At 37.3% G+C, this 21,857-nt stretch overlaps 1 protein-coding gene across 3 annotated transcripts in view; it reads left to right on the plus strand.

Annotated features, from left to right (window-relative positions):
- The first annotated feature begins 3,725 nt into the window (after nt 1–3,725).
- LOC110377368 (thyroid transcription factor 1) overlaps nt 3,726–21,857 on the plus strand; it is a 36,391-nt gene continuing 18,259 nt past the window's right edge. The window contains exons 1-2 of one of the 3 annotated variants that reach the window (XM_049848514.2): nt 3,726–4,043; nt 13,601–13,786. In XM_049848514.2, the coding sequence (XP_049704471.1) occupies nt 3,817–4,043; nt 13,601–13,786 (413 nt within the window). In that variant the 5' untranslated portion in view covers nt 3,726–3,816. Of the gene's footprint in view, nt 4,044–4,187; nt 4,381–13,600; nt 13,795–21,857 lie in introns of those variants that run through there. The other 2 variants (XM_021336235.3, XM_049848515.2) reach the window with 2 other exon arrangements.

The raw sequence follows: 21,857 nt of genomic DNA on the forward strand, positions 1-21,857 counted from the left end.
TATTTTTTTACATGATGTTGCGAGCCTACGCGTTGATTTTTAGCAATACTTAAGCAATAAAAAATTAAATAAAAATACGTTACCTACACTGTTATTGTTAACAGCTATACACATTATTTAAATTTAAATTAACACATTACAAGTTCAAAACAATAAAATTACAAATATAATAAAAATGTTGTTCAAGCTATGTTATAAGTAAGTATAAAATAATTTTTCACCTTTATCCTAAAGATAGATATTTTAATTAATTTAAAAAATAGTAAAAAATATATAAACCTACCTACTATCTAACTCATTACCTACTATGTAGGTACACTTTCTATAAATATTTAAACTAAAGTAATAGATAATGTATCTCGCAGTTTCACCTCCGTCACAACATACATCTCATATAAATGAATGATAGGGATTTAAACACGATTTCGGCTAAATTACACCGACCGCGGTTACGGGTAGAACTTCCCTTAGCTACACGGATAAAATAAAGCCTATAAAGAGCTAAGATCTTCATATTCCTAGGAGACAGATTATCTTCTATGTTTGTACCTGCATTACGAAATCCAACCATTTATTTGTTATATCACAGATTGTCTGTCTACGTAGATTACTTTTTAATAATTAAGTATTATTATATGATTAGAAGTCAGTTTGATGTCTCAAATAAATCAAGAGAAGTTCATACAATTTTTTACCACCTAAAACTTAGGTAGGTATTTCTTAATTTAATTTAAGTAAGAATCCAAAAAACCAGAACAATATTGACCAATAAGCCGTAAGATTACAATATTTTACAAAATCACTCCGAAAATTAACTTTTTCATTAAATACAATCTATAAATCTATTTTATTGACTACTACAGCAGCTGCAGATCGCTACGAATGCTACGGCTACGAGACGAGCGGCTACGACTACGACACGACTACGGAATGCTACGAAATGTGCCTACGCTCGTAGTTGCAGTTGAGATACATTATTTTATAAAAGTCATGATTAAATAGTGGGTTATAATACCTACTATTTGTTAATTAATCATTAGCTGAAAAATAACTTACTTGAAACACCATCTCTATCCGTAAATTATCTATCGTTAATTTAACAATAAGAATCTTTTATTTGTATGAAACACGGGGTACACAGATGTAACATGGTTAAATGTTCTGCATGTTTCGCCGTAGCATCGGCAAACAAATATAAATGAAAAAAGGTATTTAACAACTAGACTTAAATGACCCTATACAACATTATAATTAAATTAGAATTAAAAACAAATAACAATTTAAAGCCTTAAAAACTTATAGTACTATGTTAAGAATTTATAGTAACCTAAATAGATTTTCCTTATGAGTAGGGCTGCCATCCGTCCGGGTTTCCCCGGATTTGTCCTCGTTTGGAGGCCGTCCGGGGGCCGTCCGGGCGGGGTTTCAAGAAGTGTCCGGGGAAAACCCGGACACTTTTTACAGGGACGTCTTGACCTATGGTGCAGGGTCCCAAAACTTAAAAAAATTTCGCGCTCGCTTCGCTCGCGGCTTCTTTTCTTAACAGGGTTATTTTTTTTACGTTTAGCTACCTTAATATCCCAATATTAAAAAAAAATGCGCTCGCTTCGCTCGCGGATTTTTCACTCTGCGGATTCCTTTTATTATACAAGATAGGTGCTTTAGTGACCCAAAACTCATTTTTTTTGCTACTTTCAACATTTTTTTGTCTAACCTATCAAAAAGGGAGCACCGTTTTAAAGTCCTTTTATTAACAAGAAATTCACTCCTAGTTTCCATATGAGCTTTCTTATTTATGATCTTCGAAGTAGGTACTCATACTAGTCATAATCTTTCAATACCTACTACTACATGAGCTAGAGACGGCCCTGACTTTTCATGTAAAGAAGCACCTCATTGAATTTAAGTATATGAAGTACTAGCTGGTGCCCGCGACTTCGTCTGCGCAGGTTTAGTATTTCGAACAATATGTTTACAAATTGTAGCCTATGTGTTATTCTGATGTATAAGCTATATTATTGTAAAGTTTCATTAAAATCCATTCAGTAGTTTTTGCGTGAAAGAGTAACAAACATCCATACATCCATACATACAAACTTTCGCGTTTATAATATTAGTAGGATGGTAATGGTAAATGGAAAAAAAAATTAGGTAAAAAAAACGGACTCGTCCGGGGAAAAAATACGATTTACGCCAAATGTCCGGGTTTTTTTTCATGTTTGTCCGGGTTTGGCGAAATTCGAGATGGCAGCCCTACTTATGAGCCATATGCTCATCTATAAAATATAAACATTTCTCTCTATAACTACTTACAGAGACTAACAAGTAACTAATCTATTTGCACGGAAAACATTTAAAATAGTCAGTGCCAGAATGACAAAAGTTCCGTAAATTTTAGCTCGCACCAGTTATATAACAAAAGAAGAATTAATTAGATATGCCAACATACCGATGCAAGAAACAGTTCTGCTTACATTTAAATAAACCTATAACTTTTACACAAACTTAGAACTATAACACGAAAGCCATATACCACTGCCAAAAATGTAATAAATGTTAAATGTATAAGGATAAGTTAAAACCTATATGCCAGCAATACGTTGAACGAATCAATTTGATAAACGACGGACCTTCCTATCGACACTGTACTTAATTGTTACATGAATTAGCACACCCTTACTTTATTAAAAACATAGGTTTGGCAAAGTCAAATAATTATAAACGAAATAAGTTATAGCTATTTCAGGAAAAAGAGCAAGTCAATAACACTAATTAAAATCAACGTAGTAACCAATAAACTCCACGAAAAATATAACTCCAGGAAACGGTACAGTCAGCAAACATTTACAGCCTTACTTATAAAATAATAAGTTATACTTAAGAGATGTTTAAGAAAAAATCTTACTTATAAACGTGGCTGAAATAAATCATTTTCTTAGCAATGTCTTAAATGAGCTGTCAAATTAAGTAGCCTCACACCCTTGTTTAACCCGCTAATTATCAAAATGGCTGGATTCTTACCAGCTGATTTTTCATTTCCGGTTTATTGACAGCTCAACTTTTTAATTTTATATTTTACGGATGCAATTGTTGCCATTACACAACGTTTTGATGATAAATATTTTTTTAAGCTACCAACATTCCGGTAGTGTTGAGAAATTAGTATGTTTTTATGTCATTATCTGTTCATTACTTAAGACATGCTTAAGCAACATTTATAGGTCAAAATAATTTAATCACTACTTAAGGCTTTAAGTAGTAATTACTTAAAACAATGCTTAGAAGATGATTTGTTGATTTTTATAAGTAAGGCTGTTAGACTTATTCATAAGTTCAGAAGTTACCAAGTCACCTACTCTTTTCTTGTTTAACCCAGTAGCACTTATTTCACAGACATAATCTCATTAAAACATATTACAGTCTTTAAAGAGTTCCTTATTATTCATAGGAACTGTGTTAATAACTGAAAGTCGTGTATTTGCCGAGCGACACAAAGGTACACATACAAATTCCAAACAGACAACAAACATAAACAATATGGATACATAAGTTGATTGTGACATGTAACCGTGCGCCCCCCTCGCGCGCTCTGCGGGCGCGCGCGCCGCCGACTGCCGGGGCCCGGCCGGGGCCCGCGGCCCGCCCGCCGCCGCCGCGCCAATCCCGGCCCCCGGCGGGCGCCATTCGCGCGCGCGCCGGCCGCGGGGCGGGGCCGCTCGAGGGCCGCAACCCGCGCCGGGGGCTCCGGCCGCCACTCTCGCCCCGAGAGCCACTAGAGGCTGAGCCGTCGAGTGGCGTCGAGTGTCGGCCGGTCGGATGTCCGCGGAGGGCGGCGACTACTCGCCGTGTCCGGCGGAGGCGCTGCCGGAACTGAGCGCTGCCGAGCTGGCGATGAGCCTGTCGCCCAAGTCGGCGCTGCTGCAGCAGAACCTGTCCCAGCTGCAGCTCCAGCACTCCACTCCGTTCTCCGTCACGGATATCCTGTCGCCCATAGAGGAGTACCGCAAGCTGGAGTTGGCGAACAATCCGCCGTCGCCGTACAGGTGCGTGGATCGATCGCCGGGGGGAGGGGGGGACGCGCCCTCCACCCGCTGATTTTTCGAGTGGCGAAGGTCCCGACGAGAGTGCTTGAGCGTCGTTCGTAGTCGAAGGATATAGTTCTGTGACGTTTGTTTGTGCAGGTATGTTGTGATTAGCGGTCAAGTGGTGTGTGTGCGGTCAACGATGTGGTGTAGGCGCGCGCGGCTCCGCTGCTGAGCGATCTCTCGTCTCGCAAGTAACTCCACTCATGAATGATAGTGAACTCCATGTAGCACCCTGCGGGACTCCTGCCTAGACCCTGCACGTTACAGTCATGCTGGTGGAAGACTACCATTATATGTAGGTATATACTCATAGTTTGTCCGTGGGTAATTAATACTCGAGTGTTTGTCAAATAATATCGCGAGTTGCTCTCAGTCACACTTCGTTGAGTTTATGAAACGCTTTTTAGCAAATTGTTTGGGATAATTCGGTTGATGGTTTTTTTTAACTAAAACTTTGTGGCAAGTAAAACAAAATAATACTTTAGTTTTATTAACTTGAACTTAAAATTCAGCACGAAAATTAACGACACGGATGACTGCTATCTACTTATATATTTGAATGAATTGGCCATTAATCGCTGCTGGATCTAGAACCGGTCATGCAATCATCAACGTAACATGGACTTTTAAACGGTTTTGTTTCTTTCAAATCCTACTTACCTGTCTATATTAAAATTTATAGTTTTAAATCAATAATTAAATCACTAGTATTTAATACGTAGGATAAAAAAGTTAAATTTACAAAACTTTGAAGATAAAGGTAGTTTTTATTTAGGCCTAAAATTATTTAGTTATCAAATCCCAGTTAATTATAATTGAACCTTATACACTTCGAATTTCATGACTAGGTATAGTAAATAAAAATGTGTACCTACCTACATAGAGGGAGGTTCCCACTTTATTTTAATATGACTACTTATGTTATTTAAATTGACGTTATTTAGAAGTCTGCTTGTCCCTGTATTGTCTTTAAAAACTTGCTCAGTTTATCATGCCTGTCTTTGCCAAGCAATGTGTGATGTGTCCAACTGTTCGAAGTCCAATTTGACGGTTTTTAACTTTTATTGAATTTAGTTATTTTGTTGTTGATGTTTCTAAGCATAGTCCTTTCTGTAAGGCAGATTTTTTTAACGTTAAAAATTTAAAAATGCAAGTCACTCGTGATACCAAATAGGATAACTGTTGTGCTCTTCAATTATTTTGTTAGGAGTGCTTTGGTGCATAACTGATCAGTCCTCAATAAACTACCATTTAGATTTGAATCATGAAACAAAAGATCCTTTTACACTCTTTTTTTTAACTTTCTAACTATCAACTTGTACCTATGATTTGGATGGCAAGAGAAGAGCGTGCGTAGGTACCGGGATCTTCAGGTTTATTTAAATAAAATAATTTCTAAATTATTATATATAAAATAAATTTTTAATTTTTATTATTATTGTGTTTATTTGGTTCGATGCAGAATGACATATTGAATATCAAAACCTAAATAAGTATTCTATTATTTTTATAAAGAACGTAATTTAAATTATTATTCACTCAGAATTACCGCAGTAGATACGTGTAAGATTTTACAATTACCTACAAATTCGGCAAATCTGAGCAAATATTATTTGCCCACGCTTGAATTAAATCAATTAAGAATAAGCTAATGGTATAGGTATTAATCTATAATAGGGAAATATTAAAATTAGGTATCAAAATATTCATCCGCATCGCTTATTTATTTATAATGGTACAGGTTGAGACAAAATTGTTAACGTACAGGTCGGTGAAAGTAAAGTCAATGGCAAAAACAAGTTAAATCAAACATAAAACCTTTATAATATTAATACACATTTATATATATTAATACGCATTAAAAAAAACATATAAAAGAAAACGACTGAAATAATAAACGACAAATTATTAATAAACGAAAAAGTTGGGGCGTGTGACTGTTTGTTACTTTTTCACGAAAAAACTACACCTACTTTGAATAATCTTGGCATTAATAGATATCAGATCTTATACCTACCACTGAAATAAATCAAAATGCTATTTTATATTACTTACTTAATTTATATCCGGGTGCGAGAAGTAATTCATCCGAGACGTGGATAACAAACTCCTAGGAACAGATAATTCTGCAATATTTTGGCTTCAGGCTTAAAACATTAAATATCTATACTACCTAGGAAATATTATAAAGCTGAAGAATATGTATTTGCTTGCTTGAACGCGTAATGTCAGGAACTAATTGTTCGATTTGAAAAATTCTTTCAGTGTTGAGGTTAGTCGAGGAAGGCTACTTCGGAGGACAAAAGACTAGTCTTTTGTCGATTAGTGGGCTACTTATATTCGGGTTCTGGGTTTCCATGGGATGCGGGTGAAACCGCTGGAAGAAGCTAGTATTTTATGAAATTATAAATAAAACGCTCATTGCGGATCTAGCCTAGGATATAGAGCTTCTGAATTTTAAATCATCGGAACCACGAACTTAAACATAGCTTATAGGCAATTCTACTCAGTTTGTTACTTTTACTTACCTAGGTACTTAAGTAAAGCTACGTAGATCGATGACGGAGTTAAAACATTACGTACATATATTTACGTCCAAATCAATACCCGACATATTAATTATTTATTAATTATTAATATTTATTTATTGATATGTTGAGTTACACGTCAGTCATGACGAATTGTATAGTTAATTAAGGAGTGACGTAATTCCGAGTTTTATTTATGTTTTTATGTAAATATTAATATTACCTGTTTGAGGAAGTGTAAAAATGTATTTTAAAATATTTTTGTTGGCTATTGAAACAAATTGAATTTAATAGGAACTTCGCAGTAATGAAATCAGACGTTAGGTTGATTGTTTATTTGTTCGAATTGATGCTCTGAAACTACTGAACCGATTTGAGTAACTCTTTCACTGTGAGGAAGCTACACTATCAGGGCCCCGATTCTCCTAAGTTAATAATGTCAAAATCGAATAGAAATCGAATCGCAATATGATCGTAATAGCAGTTTTAACCATATCGGGCATTCTGCTACTAATAAAAGACCAATCGTATTCGATTGACATTTGATTGGTGTGCGATTGGTCTGCTATTATGATGATTTTGGTCTATACGGTAGTTTGCTGTACAATCATTTTGCAATCGTAAATCATTTACAGACAAAATGATTCATTATTGAATGACAGACAAGGATAAAAACGTTTATTTCAAAGAAAAAATAGCGCAATGCCACATACGTTTCAATCGTAATCGAGTCGGGATTGGATTTCAGTCGAATCGAGTCGAACGTCAATCGAAGGGCGCTTAAGTAAAATTAGGAGAATCGGGCCCCTGCGCTGAACATTGGCCATGTTTTATCCGGGTACGGGAAGTAGGTAGTTTCCCCAGAAAAACGTGTAGAACAGCCAGTAATTACCTATAAAATACAATTTTAGTTAGGTACTACTCCCATAAAAACAAAACTTACTGCTCTAGCCGTAGGAATATAAGTGTAAGAGCCCCTGACTAAACTGTTGGCCCGATGAGGTGTTCATAATTAGTTTATTTTGAACATAATCGCGATTCCAGTCAAACTTTTTAATCAGTCTATAGATATTTACCGGCGGGATATCTTTGTATAGGTATATGTGCGTTCTTTAGTTACGTAAAGAAAAGTTCATCACATCGCCTAATTTTGTAGAAACAAATAATCTTTCTGGATGAAATTTTAGTTGACGCTTTTTTTTTGGGTTGGATTTGCCTGTCTTAATTTAATGGATGCTTACCCGTCGGCATGCGTATAAATCTTTATACAACCGTTACCTATACCTACGTTTATCTAATCCATTCTTTTCTGTGTAGTGTGCACTCTAGCAATTGTGATACCAAAATATTAAAAAAAATCCGTCCGCAAGAAATTCTTCATCAGATCAGAGTCTTTTAAGTAACAGTAGGTACCCATGTGATTACGAAGCACTTATTTTCGAAAATAAGTAGGTACGTACCGATTACAGAGAGAAAACTGATTTTCCTTCCCAAAAAACCATTTCTAAACCTTCTAAAATTCCTAACCTAAAAATTAGGTGACTGTACAATTTGACAGGCCGCTGCCGATGAGACAAGCATTAGATTTAGCTTGTTATAAACTAAACATTGCATGAGCGAGTGTTTGTTCTGCCTATGAGTGGTTCACACCTACAGATTTTTCCGCTACTGATAAATAAACACTGCTTAACATGACAAACAGGCGGCCATTATGTTATTTTATGGCGTGGTAACTGGGAAGCGGGAAAGTGATAGTGACGTTCCAAATTTGAACTTCGAAAGTCTTTGGAAAACTGCATTCGAATTTTAATTTGAATTTGAAAGTCTTCTGTGGTTTTGAAGTGTTGTGAGTAATCAGGGATTACATTGTGTGGTTTGTTGAGAGGTGATTGACCTTTCAGTTTGGTCACAGAATAGAAGAGTACCTAACTATTTCTGTGTTCTGTGGTTTTAGCAAATTGAGTTTCAGGACGTGGCATTTGAAAACCACAATGTCACGTAGGCATATAGAGTGCTCATTTATGTGCAAAGTTATATGAAATACATTGTTTTAGTACCCACTGTGGGATTATTATTAGTATAGATATGGATTTAGCATCTTTTCATCCACCCACCTTACAAATTCTTGAGCGAGTAATAAAGTCGGAGGTAGGTACCTACTAATTAAATTACCGTCAAACCAATTAAAACTTAAAACACGCTTAATTGAAAGATAACAATCTTAAAATCTAATTAAAATTAACTCCAATTACGCGAGGTACCAACTAAAACGGTTCGCGCCATAATTTCCCGCCCTGTCAAAACTCAATTTGTCAAACCAAACATCGTAATGGCGGCCCTGGGGGTGTACCATAGACAAGGATATATTTGCCGATTAGGATCTTCTTTGTAATCGTTAATGTGTGAATTTTAAGGTTTAAAATGGCTTGTAAATTGTTTTTCTTGGTGTAGGGATGGTTCGATAGGGAGATTAAATTGTGTAAATAGGGATTAGGCAGATAAGCTGTGTATTGTTTGAGTGACGTGTTGGCGCCTCGTCGGGTAACGGTTTAGAGATCTGCGTGTGGCAGATTTGGGTCAAATCTGTTTTGTCTGATTATAATCTTTTAGATAATTTTGCTGATAAAATAAGGGAAGTGTTACCGGAAGGAGTTAGATTTTTTGGCTTCTTCGTTTTTGTAGTTTTGTCTGTTTTCTTGTGCCCATAGCGTTAGCCGGTTCTTGTCCATTTACTGATTTATTGTAAATTTTGCTCCGAGTCAAGGGAAATATTTATTTTTGTTTTGTGGCTTTTATTAATTTTAGATGGATCTTTTTTCAGTGTATTTTCCTTTACTTCAGACTAAGCTGATCATAATATTTGTATACAGAACAATTTTCCCAGATTTTATTAAGAAGTTCTGTGCGATGTGATTTTCTGACTAACCACGTTCATGTTGCTCCCAAAATTGGAAATAAATAAGGGAGGCCTATATTCAACAGTGGACATCATGCGGCTAAGATGATGAAGTTTAGAACTAAGGTAAACGCGGGTGAAGTCGTCATGCCCCAATAGTCGTCAATTAATTTAAAAACTTTTTTTTATTTTTTCTACTGAACTTAAAATGGGCCGGTTTATATGTCAACATATTGTTGATAACATATTGCACAATTGAAATGACAATACGGGGTTTTAACAGTCATGGCATCGGAGATATGTTAGTCGAAACATGTGTGCCCTAACAAAATCGTTTTTTCGTGAAGTTCAGCTGTCAAAAGTGAAGCTCAGCACGTGGTTTTGTATTTTGATTTACATAACTTCAGTGGTGTCTGTGGTATATTTATTTGTTTAATTGGACAGTTAAGTTTATTTGTTAACGATGTAATATGCAATTTGGAATACTTTTAACATAGAAGATATATTTTTTTAATGTGACATCTATTGGTACTTTAAAACTCCCATTTGACCCAAAACTCGTCAATTTTAGAATTATTATGACGAGTACTGGGACATGCTCAAAAGTTGCACCTAAACTCGTCATAATGAGGATATTTTGTGTTTTACAGTACAAAATGCGAATAAATAGCCAATATCGGGACTTTTACAACATTGTTAACCCTCTAGGACAAACATATTTAAGGTTTAGACTACATTTGTTGATAAAACTGTGTTTGACTTGACTATTCTTACACTATGCTTTTTGTTCGAAATAACTGCATGTCGTCACGCGTATTATACCGCGTCTCCCTAACGTGTCTTAATAGCGCCTGTATAAAAATTATGTAATTCAACTAGCTACCTGTTTTGAAGCAAAAAGTATTAAAATCAGTTTTAAAACTAAGATGACATAGCTTCCAGGATAAAGAGTAATCTTAAGTAAGATTTTTTTATTTAAAATTGTATGTACCTAGTGATTGCATGATCGTTATTTTAATAGCAGATCATGACTGTAAGAAACTACAAGCAAGAGGGCCTTTTAAAAGTCATAGAAGCTGTTTAGAATAGAATAATGAAATTCTAAACCGCCGTGGAACGCCGGCTTAGAATTGCGTTCCCCCAAATCATCTCGTGGTTGTCGTAAGAGGCGACTAAGGGTCAAACCGGAGGTCGGGCAGCAGCGCCCTCCCCAGCGGTCAAGGTATCGGCGGAGCAGGGGGTGCTAAGAATCCCCGGAAGAGATCCGGCTACCCACCCCCACGACGACTGACGAAAGGATCTGCGAGCTGGATGAGGAGTTGAGGAAGTTACATTGGGACATTATAGGGTTATGCGAAGTCCGTAGAGAGGGAGAGGATACCGTAACCCTGAAGTCTGGTAACTTGCTTTACTACCGGGAGGGCGACCAATAGTCCCAAGGTGGTGTCGGGTTTCTCGTTCACAAGTCCCTCGTGAGCAACATAACAACCATGGACAGTGTGTCGAACAGGTTGGTATACCTAATACTGAGAATATCTGAAAGATATTCGCTGAAGGTCATTCAGGTGTAGGTACACACCGACCTCGTCACACTCCGATGATGAGGTGGAAACTATGTATGAGGACGTAAGAAGAGCCATACATAGTTCCAAAACCCACTTCACTGTTGTTATGGGGGACTTAAATGCTAGGTTGGGAAAGAAAAGCGGTGATGAGTTGAGAGTGGGGCAATTTGGGTATGGGCAACGGAATCCTAGGGGACAGAGGCTGGCCGATTTTCTGGAGAAAGAGGGACTCTTCATGATGAACACTTTCTTTCAAAAGCCGCCTCACAGGAAATGGACCTGGTTAAGTCCCGATGGTTTCACGAGAAACGAGATAGACTTCTTCATGACCGACAAGAAACGGGTATTCAGCGACGTCTCTGTGATCAATACGGTAAAAATCGGTAGCGATCACCGAATCGTAAGAGCCTCGCTGAATATTAATGTTAAACTTGAAAGGTCCAGTCTGATGAAGTCTACGCTCCGACCTACTCGGTCTCATATTCAAAATCCAGAAAGCTTTCAACTCGAGCTCTCTAATCGCTTTGCTTGCCTTGAGAACCTAGCATCAGTGGACGAGATCAACGACGGGCTAGTGGAAACTGTCCGCACGGTAGGCTCTGAGTTTTTTAGACCTTGCCGTAAAGATAGACCTCAAAAACTGACCGACCAAACCTTAAACCTCATGGCTGAACGACGCTTGCTGCAGTTGCAGTCTTCCAGCGACGCGAAGTCATATAGGCAGCTCAATAGACGAATATCTAAGTCCTTGCGACACGATCTGCGTCTCTTTAATACAAATCGTGTTAAAGAGACCATACAGCGAAACCAAAGCTCGACGCCTTCAAGCTCCTGGAGTGGGAAGGACTTGGCATCAACATCAACGGCGAATACATCACTCACCTTCAGTTTGCCGATGACATTGTTGTCATGGCACAGTCGATGGAGAAACTCAGTATGATGCTCGATGGCCTCGACCGAGTTTCACAACGGGTGGGCCTGAAAATGAACATGGACAAGACGAAAATTATGTCAAATGTCCATGTTGAGCCCACCCCGGTCTCTGTTGGAAGCTCGATACTCGAAGTTGTTGACTCATATAATCTACCTAGGACAAGTAGTCCAATTAGGTAAGTCCAACTTCGAGAAAGAGGTCAACCACCGAATCAAACTCGGCTAGGCAGCGGTCGGGAAACTACACAATATTTTTTCGTCCAACATACCTCACTGCCCCAAGACGAAAGTCTCCAATCAATGTGTGTTACCAGTGATGACTTACGGCATCGAAACGTGGTCTCTCACTATCGGCCTCATCTCAAAGCTCAAAGTCGCTCAACGAGCTATGGAGAGGGCTATGCTCGGGGTTTCTCTACGTGATCGAATCCGAAATGAGGAGATCCGTAGACGAACTAAAGTCACCGATATAGCCCACCGGATTAGCAAGTTGAAGTGGCAATAGGCAGGCCATATTGCTTGCAGAGCAGATCGCCTATGGAGTCGAAAAGTGCTGGAGTGGAGCACCACGTACTAGTACGCGCACGCAGCGTAGGACGTCCACCAACTAGGTGGACAGACGACCTCATAAAGGTCGCCGGAAGACGCTGGATGCAGGTCGCCTCCAACAGGTATCTGTGGAGATCCAATGTTCAGCAGTGGACGACCTATGGCTGAGATGATGATAAATGAATGTGGCGTTTATTTTTTGTGAAAACTGATAATTATACTCGTTTTTTACTCGTCCCACATATACACATGACTGCACGGTTATTATGATTAAGAAATATAACATATACATAGTTTATAGACTGATTTTGTGATTCCAAGCGTAGGGGATTTGATTTTCTATCTATCTACCTAATGTTTCAAAGTACGCTTAACAAATTCAACCACAAAAAAATGTACATAACTTGAACTTTATGTTCAAGCGCATAGAGTTTACATTAGCATTAAAAGTTGACGAGTACTGGGAATATTTGACGAGTATCCGTACAAATCAGACGACTATTGGTACAAATCGCCCTTTTTTTACTTTTACATTAATAACTACATAAACCCATCAAAATGATTAAAAAACATTAGTTAATTAGAATAACGAATAAATACTCTATCACGTCATGCAAAAATTGTCATTTTCTATTGAATATTTAACACACAGTAGCGCTTCAAAGTCAGTGATTTCCGAAATCCGACGAGTATTGGTACGTTTACCTTATCCAATTAATTACATATTACTTTTGCTAAAATGTCGCACAAGCTTTAAACTTTTTTCCCCTTCTAAGAGCCTCCGCAAACTGTAGACTAAAATGTCGGCTGATAGTTGACCCCATGATCAGTTCACAGTTTATTTTGAAAGTTATCTTAAATCCAATCTTTTTCATTAACTTTGATAGCGGCACCTACTTACCTGGTCATTGTAATATGCTCACTACAATTTTATTCATCTTCATCCTTATTTACGAACCCGATCAGACTATCAGTCGACCATTAGTTTGCAGTGTGTGAGGCTCTTACTATCAGCAGTCCATCTAACATTACCCACTTTTGCAGATCGAACTCATCAGGCAGCAGCATCAACTCCCCACTGGGGCCTTCCTGTGGGATGGCAGCGAACCCATACGCAGTGCCCCTGTACGGGGGTGCCCCAGTCCAGGGCTACGGATGTGCCCCCTCGGACCTGCCCCACTATGGGGACATGCGGGGCGCTGGATGGTACCCCGCGTCTAACGACCCCAGGTTTGCTAGTGAGTCGGCGAGATTTTTTTTATATGTGTGCTATTTTTTAAGACTTTGCTTTAATTTGAAGTGTATTTGTATACCAAAGTCCACATAAGTACCACATAAGTGTTTGAAAAGTTTAGGACGGTTGTTGGAATCTCTCATAATTATGCTACCATAAAAATAGCATAAAGCGCTCAGGAATAATGTAGTTCTCCGATATCAATGTCGATTATCAAATGCCCTTTCTTTAGGATTTAAATATTATAGATTTACACAAACACACATAGGGACATACAACTGACATAGGGAAGCTTGATGAGATTATGAATTTTCAGTTTTTAGTCACGTTGTTCTGCTTTGAAATCCAACGATAATTAATATTTCTGTCTAACCTATCACTTGTTTTCCAAATCTAAAAAGAAGCATTTTCCTTTATTTCTGCAAATTCTGCAACACTGATTTTAACAAATGACTGCGTTCATAAGCCTTGCGAGGGTAAAAAGTAAAGAGGACGAATTTCACTCAAGAATTCTTCTCTTCCTCTTTGATCGTTGCATTTCTTAAGATTATCCACCCTTATGTAGATCTTGCTTATCCCTAATATCTTGCTTATAAAGTAAAGAGCTGTAGTTGTGATTTAAACCGTTAATTTTACAAAACCTTGCGGTTTCAACTCATGACAATACCTTGTCTATAACTATACCTACAGTCAGCATAATTTAATCAAAATCGTCACAAACTTTAACAAATAGTACCTATTATGTCGTCAATGTATACAAAAACTCGATTAACTAACAAAAATTACTCACCTAGTAATTCGTATGAACCATAAAGTAAATAACCACTAGAGAGCGCACTCGCCAATTTCTTCTAAGAACACGACTCACCGCTGCGGGCAGGGGGACGCGACATAATCCGCGGCTACTATTGGTCAGTTCAAGGTCGCTACTAAAGGATCGTACTGATCGTAGCCTTATAGTACGCGCAAAATCACTAACTTTTGGCGAGCGTCGGGGCACTGTATGCGCAGTCAAGTGGTTTTATAGTCTTTGGTATGAACGCATTACAATAAATTGCCGTAATTCAAGATGGCGGACGGGCTGGCGCATGCGTACCGCGATAGCCTACTCGGGCACGTGAGGCGTCGGGTTACAAACGGCAATTTGATGAAACCCGATGCGTTTAGCTAATTCGGTATTTATTGGAGAACTGATACCGATTGTGTCTGTCAAGTGGGGTGCTAGGAAATGTGTTTAGCAATGTGATATTGGTACTTCCTAGTTAATAGAACACTTAACAACTACTTAGTAGGTAAGTAGATATTTTTAAACAGACCGAATGTTCTGGTTGAAAGTTAGGTTGATGCTTAAAATGTAGGCAGGTTTCGTTACCACGATTTCTATCATAGACTTAAGTAGGGGATACAAAAAGAGTAGCAATTGATTGCATTAATTTCTACACTTAGGTACAGTTGTAATTATGTATATGGGGACCGAGAAAAAAATGTAGGTACGTTACACCGATATTTAGGCCTAAATCGAGAGCTTTCTTGCTTAAAATTTACCTATCAGCTTACGTATTAAGTAATTTGGTAAATAAACCAAAGATTTCAAAGTCGTTAGCTACTTGATTACCAAAATAAAACTGTCTCAGATTGCGAGTTGGCAGAGCAAACACCATTAACCGACGGTGACAAAAAAGAGAGCTACGTGCTCAGCTACCAACCCACCATCTTAAGCTAAAGATCAACAATTTGTGACAGAGGCGTCAATGCATTAAAATATCCGTTTACCTATTTGGGTGGGTTAGACATACGAATAATTGATTGATTGGCCGAAAATTTACATGTCTGCTTTGTGTTTCATGAATGAAGGATAATTTACCTATTGATATTCGTGTAGGTGTACGAAGAGTTAATTCAGGTAGTTGTAGGTAGCGTTAAGATACTAAAATAGTTGCTTGTAATTAAGTATGCTTGTCATGCTTCCTCTTCAAATGAAATAATTTGTATAAAATACTTAAATCAGGAAAATTTTACGTTACAAACTGCCAATGCAGTGTAACTAACAAAACCAAATCAATCCTTCATTATCACTTATTGTCATTAATATACATCATCTCATACACAATATCATTTAGTTCTTCTTCGCCTAATTATACCTACCAACTCTTAAGCAACCTTCATCTTTTCCATAATCTATGTCTAAGGTAATTCGATATGACAACGGGAGCTTGACGCAGGTGCACAGAGTATCCCCGATCATACACACAACTTCTATTTAATTTACTATCAATTGTTTACGTGAACCAACGCCGTTTAAACTCACTGTTTCTCGGGATTCTAACTTCTTTTCATGTTGTTTGGTAACGGTTATGTAGATTATAAAGCTTTAGCTTTGTTTATTTTAATGTTATTCTAAGAAAAAGGTACTTTAAAGTTCGTTCTTGAGGAGTCTTGCGTAAGATGCATGGTGGATCATTGTTTTGATGCTACTGCGCTTTCTTTGGATGGGAATTAGGACTAAAGAGTTTAAACAGTAAAGAGTTATCATGTGTACTTATACGTACCATAGAGTTGGAGGCTGTTCTTTTACTTCTATAGATTCTAGTCAATACGTTATTTGACAGTTTTATAAGCTGAAAGGAGACCTATCCGTTAAGATCGTGAAATTAAAAAAAAATGTTGTTTTCATTTGGACAGAAAGTTCTAAGTTTAAAAGATAGAAGGACCTGAGGGGACGGCAAAGAAAGATCGAATGGTTAAGTTTTACGATGAAACAGTCTATGCAACCATGATCTTACAACGTGATCTAGCAAAAATGCGATAACAGTTGAAGTAATCATTCAATAACGACGGTTGACACTAGACGAAGTACTACAACTAACACAATCACTCTATGTGCAGTCGGTACATACAGCTTGTTTGTTTTATTGCCTATTACTGCAACGCGAAGCATGCAAGGCAATTTCAATAAAACGGATTTATATTTTTAGATTGAACGTAATAGTTCCTGTGACTGAAATAGATAGAATCTTTTAGTTTATTTGTATATTGTCTATTTCCTTTTTCACTGTCTTCATTCATCAAATATTTAAACGTAAGAAAAGTTCTAAATCTAATCAAGTCGTTACGAACTTTTCCGTGCTTACCTAATCCACGCACTTCTTTATACGTAGAGAAATCTTGTAAAATGGATTAGGTACTTTATAATTCTAAAGCTAAAATTATAATCTGCAGAATTTATTCGTCTCATAAAACTAATTTCAGTAACTACAAACTACCTTAAGCTCTCAGCTCGCGATCGCAACGGGACACCACTCAACTCAAACTTGGTTGACAATAAGAGCAAAGACAATCGGTAATTTAATCTAAACTCCATGGTAAAGCCAGTAGTTGACGAGAGAAAGTATAAATAGATCTACTGTTTGTTGTTGAGAACTTGACGTTAGGGAACAAAAGGATTGAGTTTTGAATGATTTGTTAATACAATAGTGATGAGCTTGGATATGTCTGTCTAGTTCTAACTAGATTTAGTCAGTTACTATTATTCATTGATGACAGTAAAAGGCAAAAGAAAACTACAATTCGAAAATGATCGAATTGCCTAATAACTAAAATTACAAAAATAATACCTAGATACAATAAGGAATTTATCGATAGGCATAAATGATTGGTTCACTAAAGAAAACATATGATAAAACTTATTTAGATTGGTAATAAAAATACGAAAGGTATCGAAGGCTATCCTTTGTTTTCAGTAAAATAATTGAGCGTAGGATCGCGTAACATACAATACAAAACAAAGATGGCGTCGATCTATTTCTTACGCGGGAAATGAACCGGGATCGTTCAATATACTATAAGTCGAATATAATTGGCCTATAAATATAATGATTGAATGTTGTTAAGCTGTAGAAGCTTGTTTGAACATAACAATAATTATGTAACATTTTTGAATGTGATTCCTACTATACACACGTTACTCTCTACTCTACTATAAGTTACAACTAGTATTGTACGTATTGTTGAGGAAAACGGCAGAATAAACAACGATAACAAGGCAATATCTACTATTATATAACGGCAGTGTCAATCTTCCGACAAAGAAAACTAAACAGTTCCACTTCATTACGTTAGTAAGCCTTTCTTTCCCATGCAATACTACCGATGGAATAAAGCTTATTATCTCTCATAATAGACCGAAAAAGCAAAACAATCGAAACAAATCCAACAACTCGTTGAACGAAATTTACAAATAATTTAACACAATAATACAGCACGCTTCCGCTCATACGAGTATCTTTGAGCTGAGATTAAAACGGTAAACTGTCGAGTGATGTCCAACGGACAAAAAACATCTCCAATACCCACCGAATTATTGTAAAAAAAGATTACCGAAGTGGTCCGAGGAGCGCGCCCTGAGGCACGCCTGTCGCCCGCCGTACCTGTTGTACTAGGGAGCTGTGTAGACAGACAAAATAAGCAATTCCATTTGATCGGGCCCATATTTGCCCACCACTAGAGTCTTGACTGAGTAAACATTAGGCCTCACGTCCGCAAATAGCGTGATGTCGGTGCATTCGAAGGCTTTAGCCGAGTCAGGAGAAATTATTTTACTTTATGTTAATGAATATGGTAATTGGTGCTCGATACTTATGTTCTTGGTTAGTGTGAAAGGTAGTTTGTAAATGTCAAATAAATACAGTAACTTGCGCCTTTACATAATACTCAGAAAGTCAAATACTTGAGCTAAAATATTTAACTATTCAATATGAAGAGATGAAGTATTTTGTGAGAGTTTGAGCAAGATGTTGTCTTGTTTCCTTAGTTTAGTTCAAAAGACTTATTTCTAGTCCTTAATCACCTTAACTGTTTAATCTAATTAATAACACGAGTAGTTACTGGTAAAGTCTTTAACAAGTCACTTCACCGTTATAGGTCATGAAGTCAATGATTTTTTTCATTGAGTAAAAGCATTTTATTCACCGCTCTATCAAACGCTAGTGCCAAAGTAAAAAAAAATATCCGTACCATTTCCAACTGCTCGATCCGCAGTATTTTTCAAGAGTGGCGACATCAAACGTACCCAGTACCCACGGTCAGCGGTAAATTAAAATTGCCGCGGGGAAAAAATAAGTGTGTGACACACTTAGTTTCCATGCAGGCGCGCCTAATGCGGGCCGAGTGGCCGCGTCACCGCCAGCCGGCCGCAGTTTATCTTCCTTAGTGTGGCAACACTGAGGGAAATAGCCGCGGAAATGTTTGCTATTTCATTTCCCGCCATCTTTGTTGGTTTGTTTACTTTTAGAAATGGCGACGATTCCGTTTTTGCTGGACAAGAGATGAGATGTTAATGTTGTGGGTCATTCTATGTTATTTTCTTGGGAATTTCTTTGTATGACAATTTCGTTCCTTCCGGGGTACCTATTTACAATTTGACATTTCATTCTAAACAAAATAAGTAAAATATCTTAAGGGATCTCTCGATAAATGTGAAAAAAAACAATATTCTAATTAATTATTAATGAAGTCTTTACCAGTCTTTCTTAATTATTTAAAAAAGTAAGCGCGTGCCCAGATTCTGATTCGTGCCCGGATCACCAAGTGACCGAGCGCATCTCAAATGTACCATACTACTAAGATTTTTTTTCGCTGATAACACTAAGAGTATCTACACTATAGACCAAACAGTAGTCTAACAGTTGGCCCTAAAGTTTTCTTAAATAAGATTTTGTTTCCAATGAAAGTTTTCAGTCGATCTGACATCCGGTAAATTCCTGATCTTTCTAATATGCATACTACCATTCATCTTCATTCTGATTTATGAGCCCAAACATTACCGGTCAACTAAAAGGCTACAGCGTGCGTTTACTCTAAAAAGTATCTAATACTACGTCGTTTTCCGATCGGTTTCCCGTGATAAAATCTCCTGTATTTTGACAGCACACCCGGTTGGGGTTGCAACAATGCTCCTATTATAGTCAATGTTTATCCACGCACAATTTGCTCTCGTTTATTCAGCGCTGGCTACATTTTCTGCGAGGGGGCGATCAGATGCGCACGTATGGCGAATTCTAATGCGATTATTATGAACTGTTCATGTTATAAACTGTTCATGAGGATTATGAGCGTTTTAATGATAGACTGTTGCTTTTGTTGTCTGTTTAGTTCTCATATTTTGTCGGGTTGCATACATTGATCACTGCGGTAATGCCTAAACACATGGTCTTGGTTTATAATGGGAAGTCATGATGATGAAGTAGGTTCCTACATAATATTTTTATTACCGACCACTTTATCTATACGATTGTTTCATTTCTGTTAAGGAAATCTTGTAATTTTTTTCCTTATTTCCATTCTCATTGTATTGGGCCAAGTTCTGAGAACATTTTTTTTTATTTACCATCTAAGCAATATTTTTCTTCCCAATTCTGAGAATCAGCAACGATAATAGATCCGACCATAACACATCTCACAATTTTACTTTCAAATTCACATACACGACCCCTCGCTCGCAAAATCCATTAGTTGTCAGCAAATATTGACCCGAGCGTGACGCAGGCGCACGGGCCGAACGCTGCCGACGGTAGCCGAAGTGGCCCGAGCACGTTCGACTTCATTATGTACGCACTATACGCCGATTTGAATTCCTAGTGCTTTGGCAAACATCACGATAATTGTGATTCACCTAATAAATATTAGGCTTCTTCTTTTTTTAGTTTTTTTCTTATTTGTATTGTCAGGCTTGAATGTTTGTTGAAAACGGCAGAAGGATCCTTATTTTTATTACTTACAATAGGCACTTCTTAAGTAATTATTCAAGAGCTTCACTATTTGTACGGTATACGTATAACAATACCAAAACGCTGTTATGCGCCAGCGCAAGTTCTGCTCACAATAAGTTTCAACTTCATCGTATAATTTAAATTCAGTGATTTATTAAAGAAAATATTTTTCTTATTATACTCAGAACTCTTAACAAGTTAAAAAAATTGAAAATATTGACACCTAGAAACCATCACACACACTAACAGCCTTACCTTACATAACACACACTTGCTATATACTTAAGTCTGAAGGTAGCTCGAAAGCAAACATAGTGGATAAACAAAATCGTCATATGTACCAATAAGAAGGTGTTACCTAATATATTCAAGACGAAAAGGTCAATTTGTCACGGCTAGAAGATAGATAAACACACAGTAATATACATGTAATTGAAGCTACCTGAATTGTAAGCGGATGTTGGTACAGAAATAAGTAATGATGTAGAACAATTTGTAAGGTTCATACATTTACAAGATTATGACGTCCTTTTTATGTAAATAGATACATATTAATATGTGGATGACGTTATAACAGATAGGCTTGAAGTTAAATAAATGGAATAAGTCGTGTTAACGAGGGCAAAACTAAAAAAAAGGCTTCATCCAAAGTAATGAAGATGCCACAACGATTGCTCCACTTGATGTTCGTCATCAAACAGATTTGGGCACTCGTAACTAAAGTAAAACTTACTAACTCCCAAAATCAGACATAACTTCGACCAAAATCACCCAAAACCAACTGAAAGCAATAATAACTCCACACAAACCGTTCGGCCATTAAAACTTTAGTGAATTTTCAACTAGCATTGTCTAGTTGGTAATTAGTTGCGGTCAGCGCCGTCAGACGCACGACCCTCGCCCCGCCGGCAGTTGGGCCAATTTCACGCCAATCGTGTCATCAAATGCACGCGTTAGACCCAAGTGTCCGTATCATGCAACTATTTGTTTTTCTTCTCACTTTTGGTCGTGAAATGTGATTGGTTTTGTTTTGTGCTAGGTATTAATAGGTATACTTATAGGTTATTGTTACGTATGTAATCAGTTGGGAAAGCTATATTTAGGTAGATAGCGAGGACAGGAATAACAACTTGCGTAACATTTCCTTAACGTAGCTGAACGGGAACATGAAGTCGAAAAGAATTGAGTAAAATGCAATCAACTTTCTGCCATTTTAAAATTAAAATTTTAATAGCAACACCCGTTCAGCCGTGAAAATAGTTCCATTTACAGCGGCATATTTTGACGCCCCAACCTCCCC

This window comes from Helicoverpa armigera, chromosome 20 (assembly GCF_030705265.1).
Source record: "Helicoverpa armigera isolate CAAS_96S chromosome 20, ASM3070526v1, whole genome shotgun sequence".
NCBI classification, from domain to species: Eukaryota; Metazoa; Arthropoda; class Insecta; order Lepidoptera; family Noctuidae; genus Helicoverpa; species Helicoverpa armigera.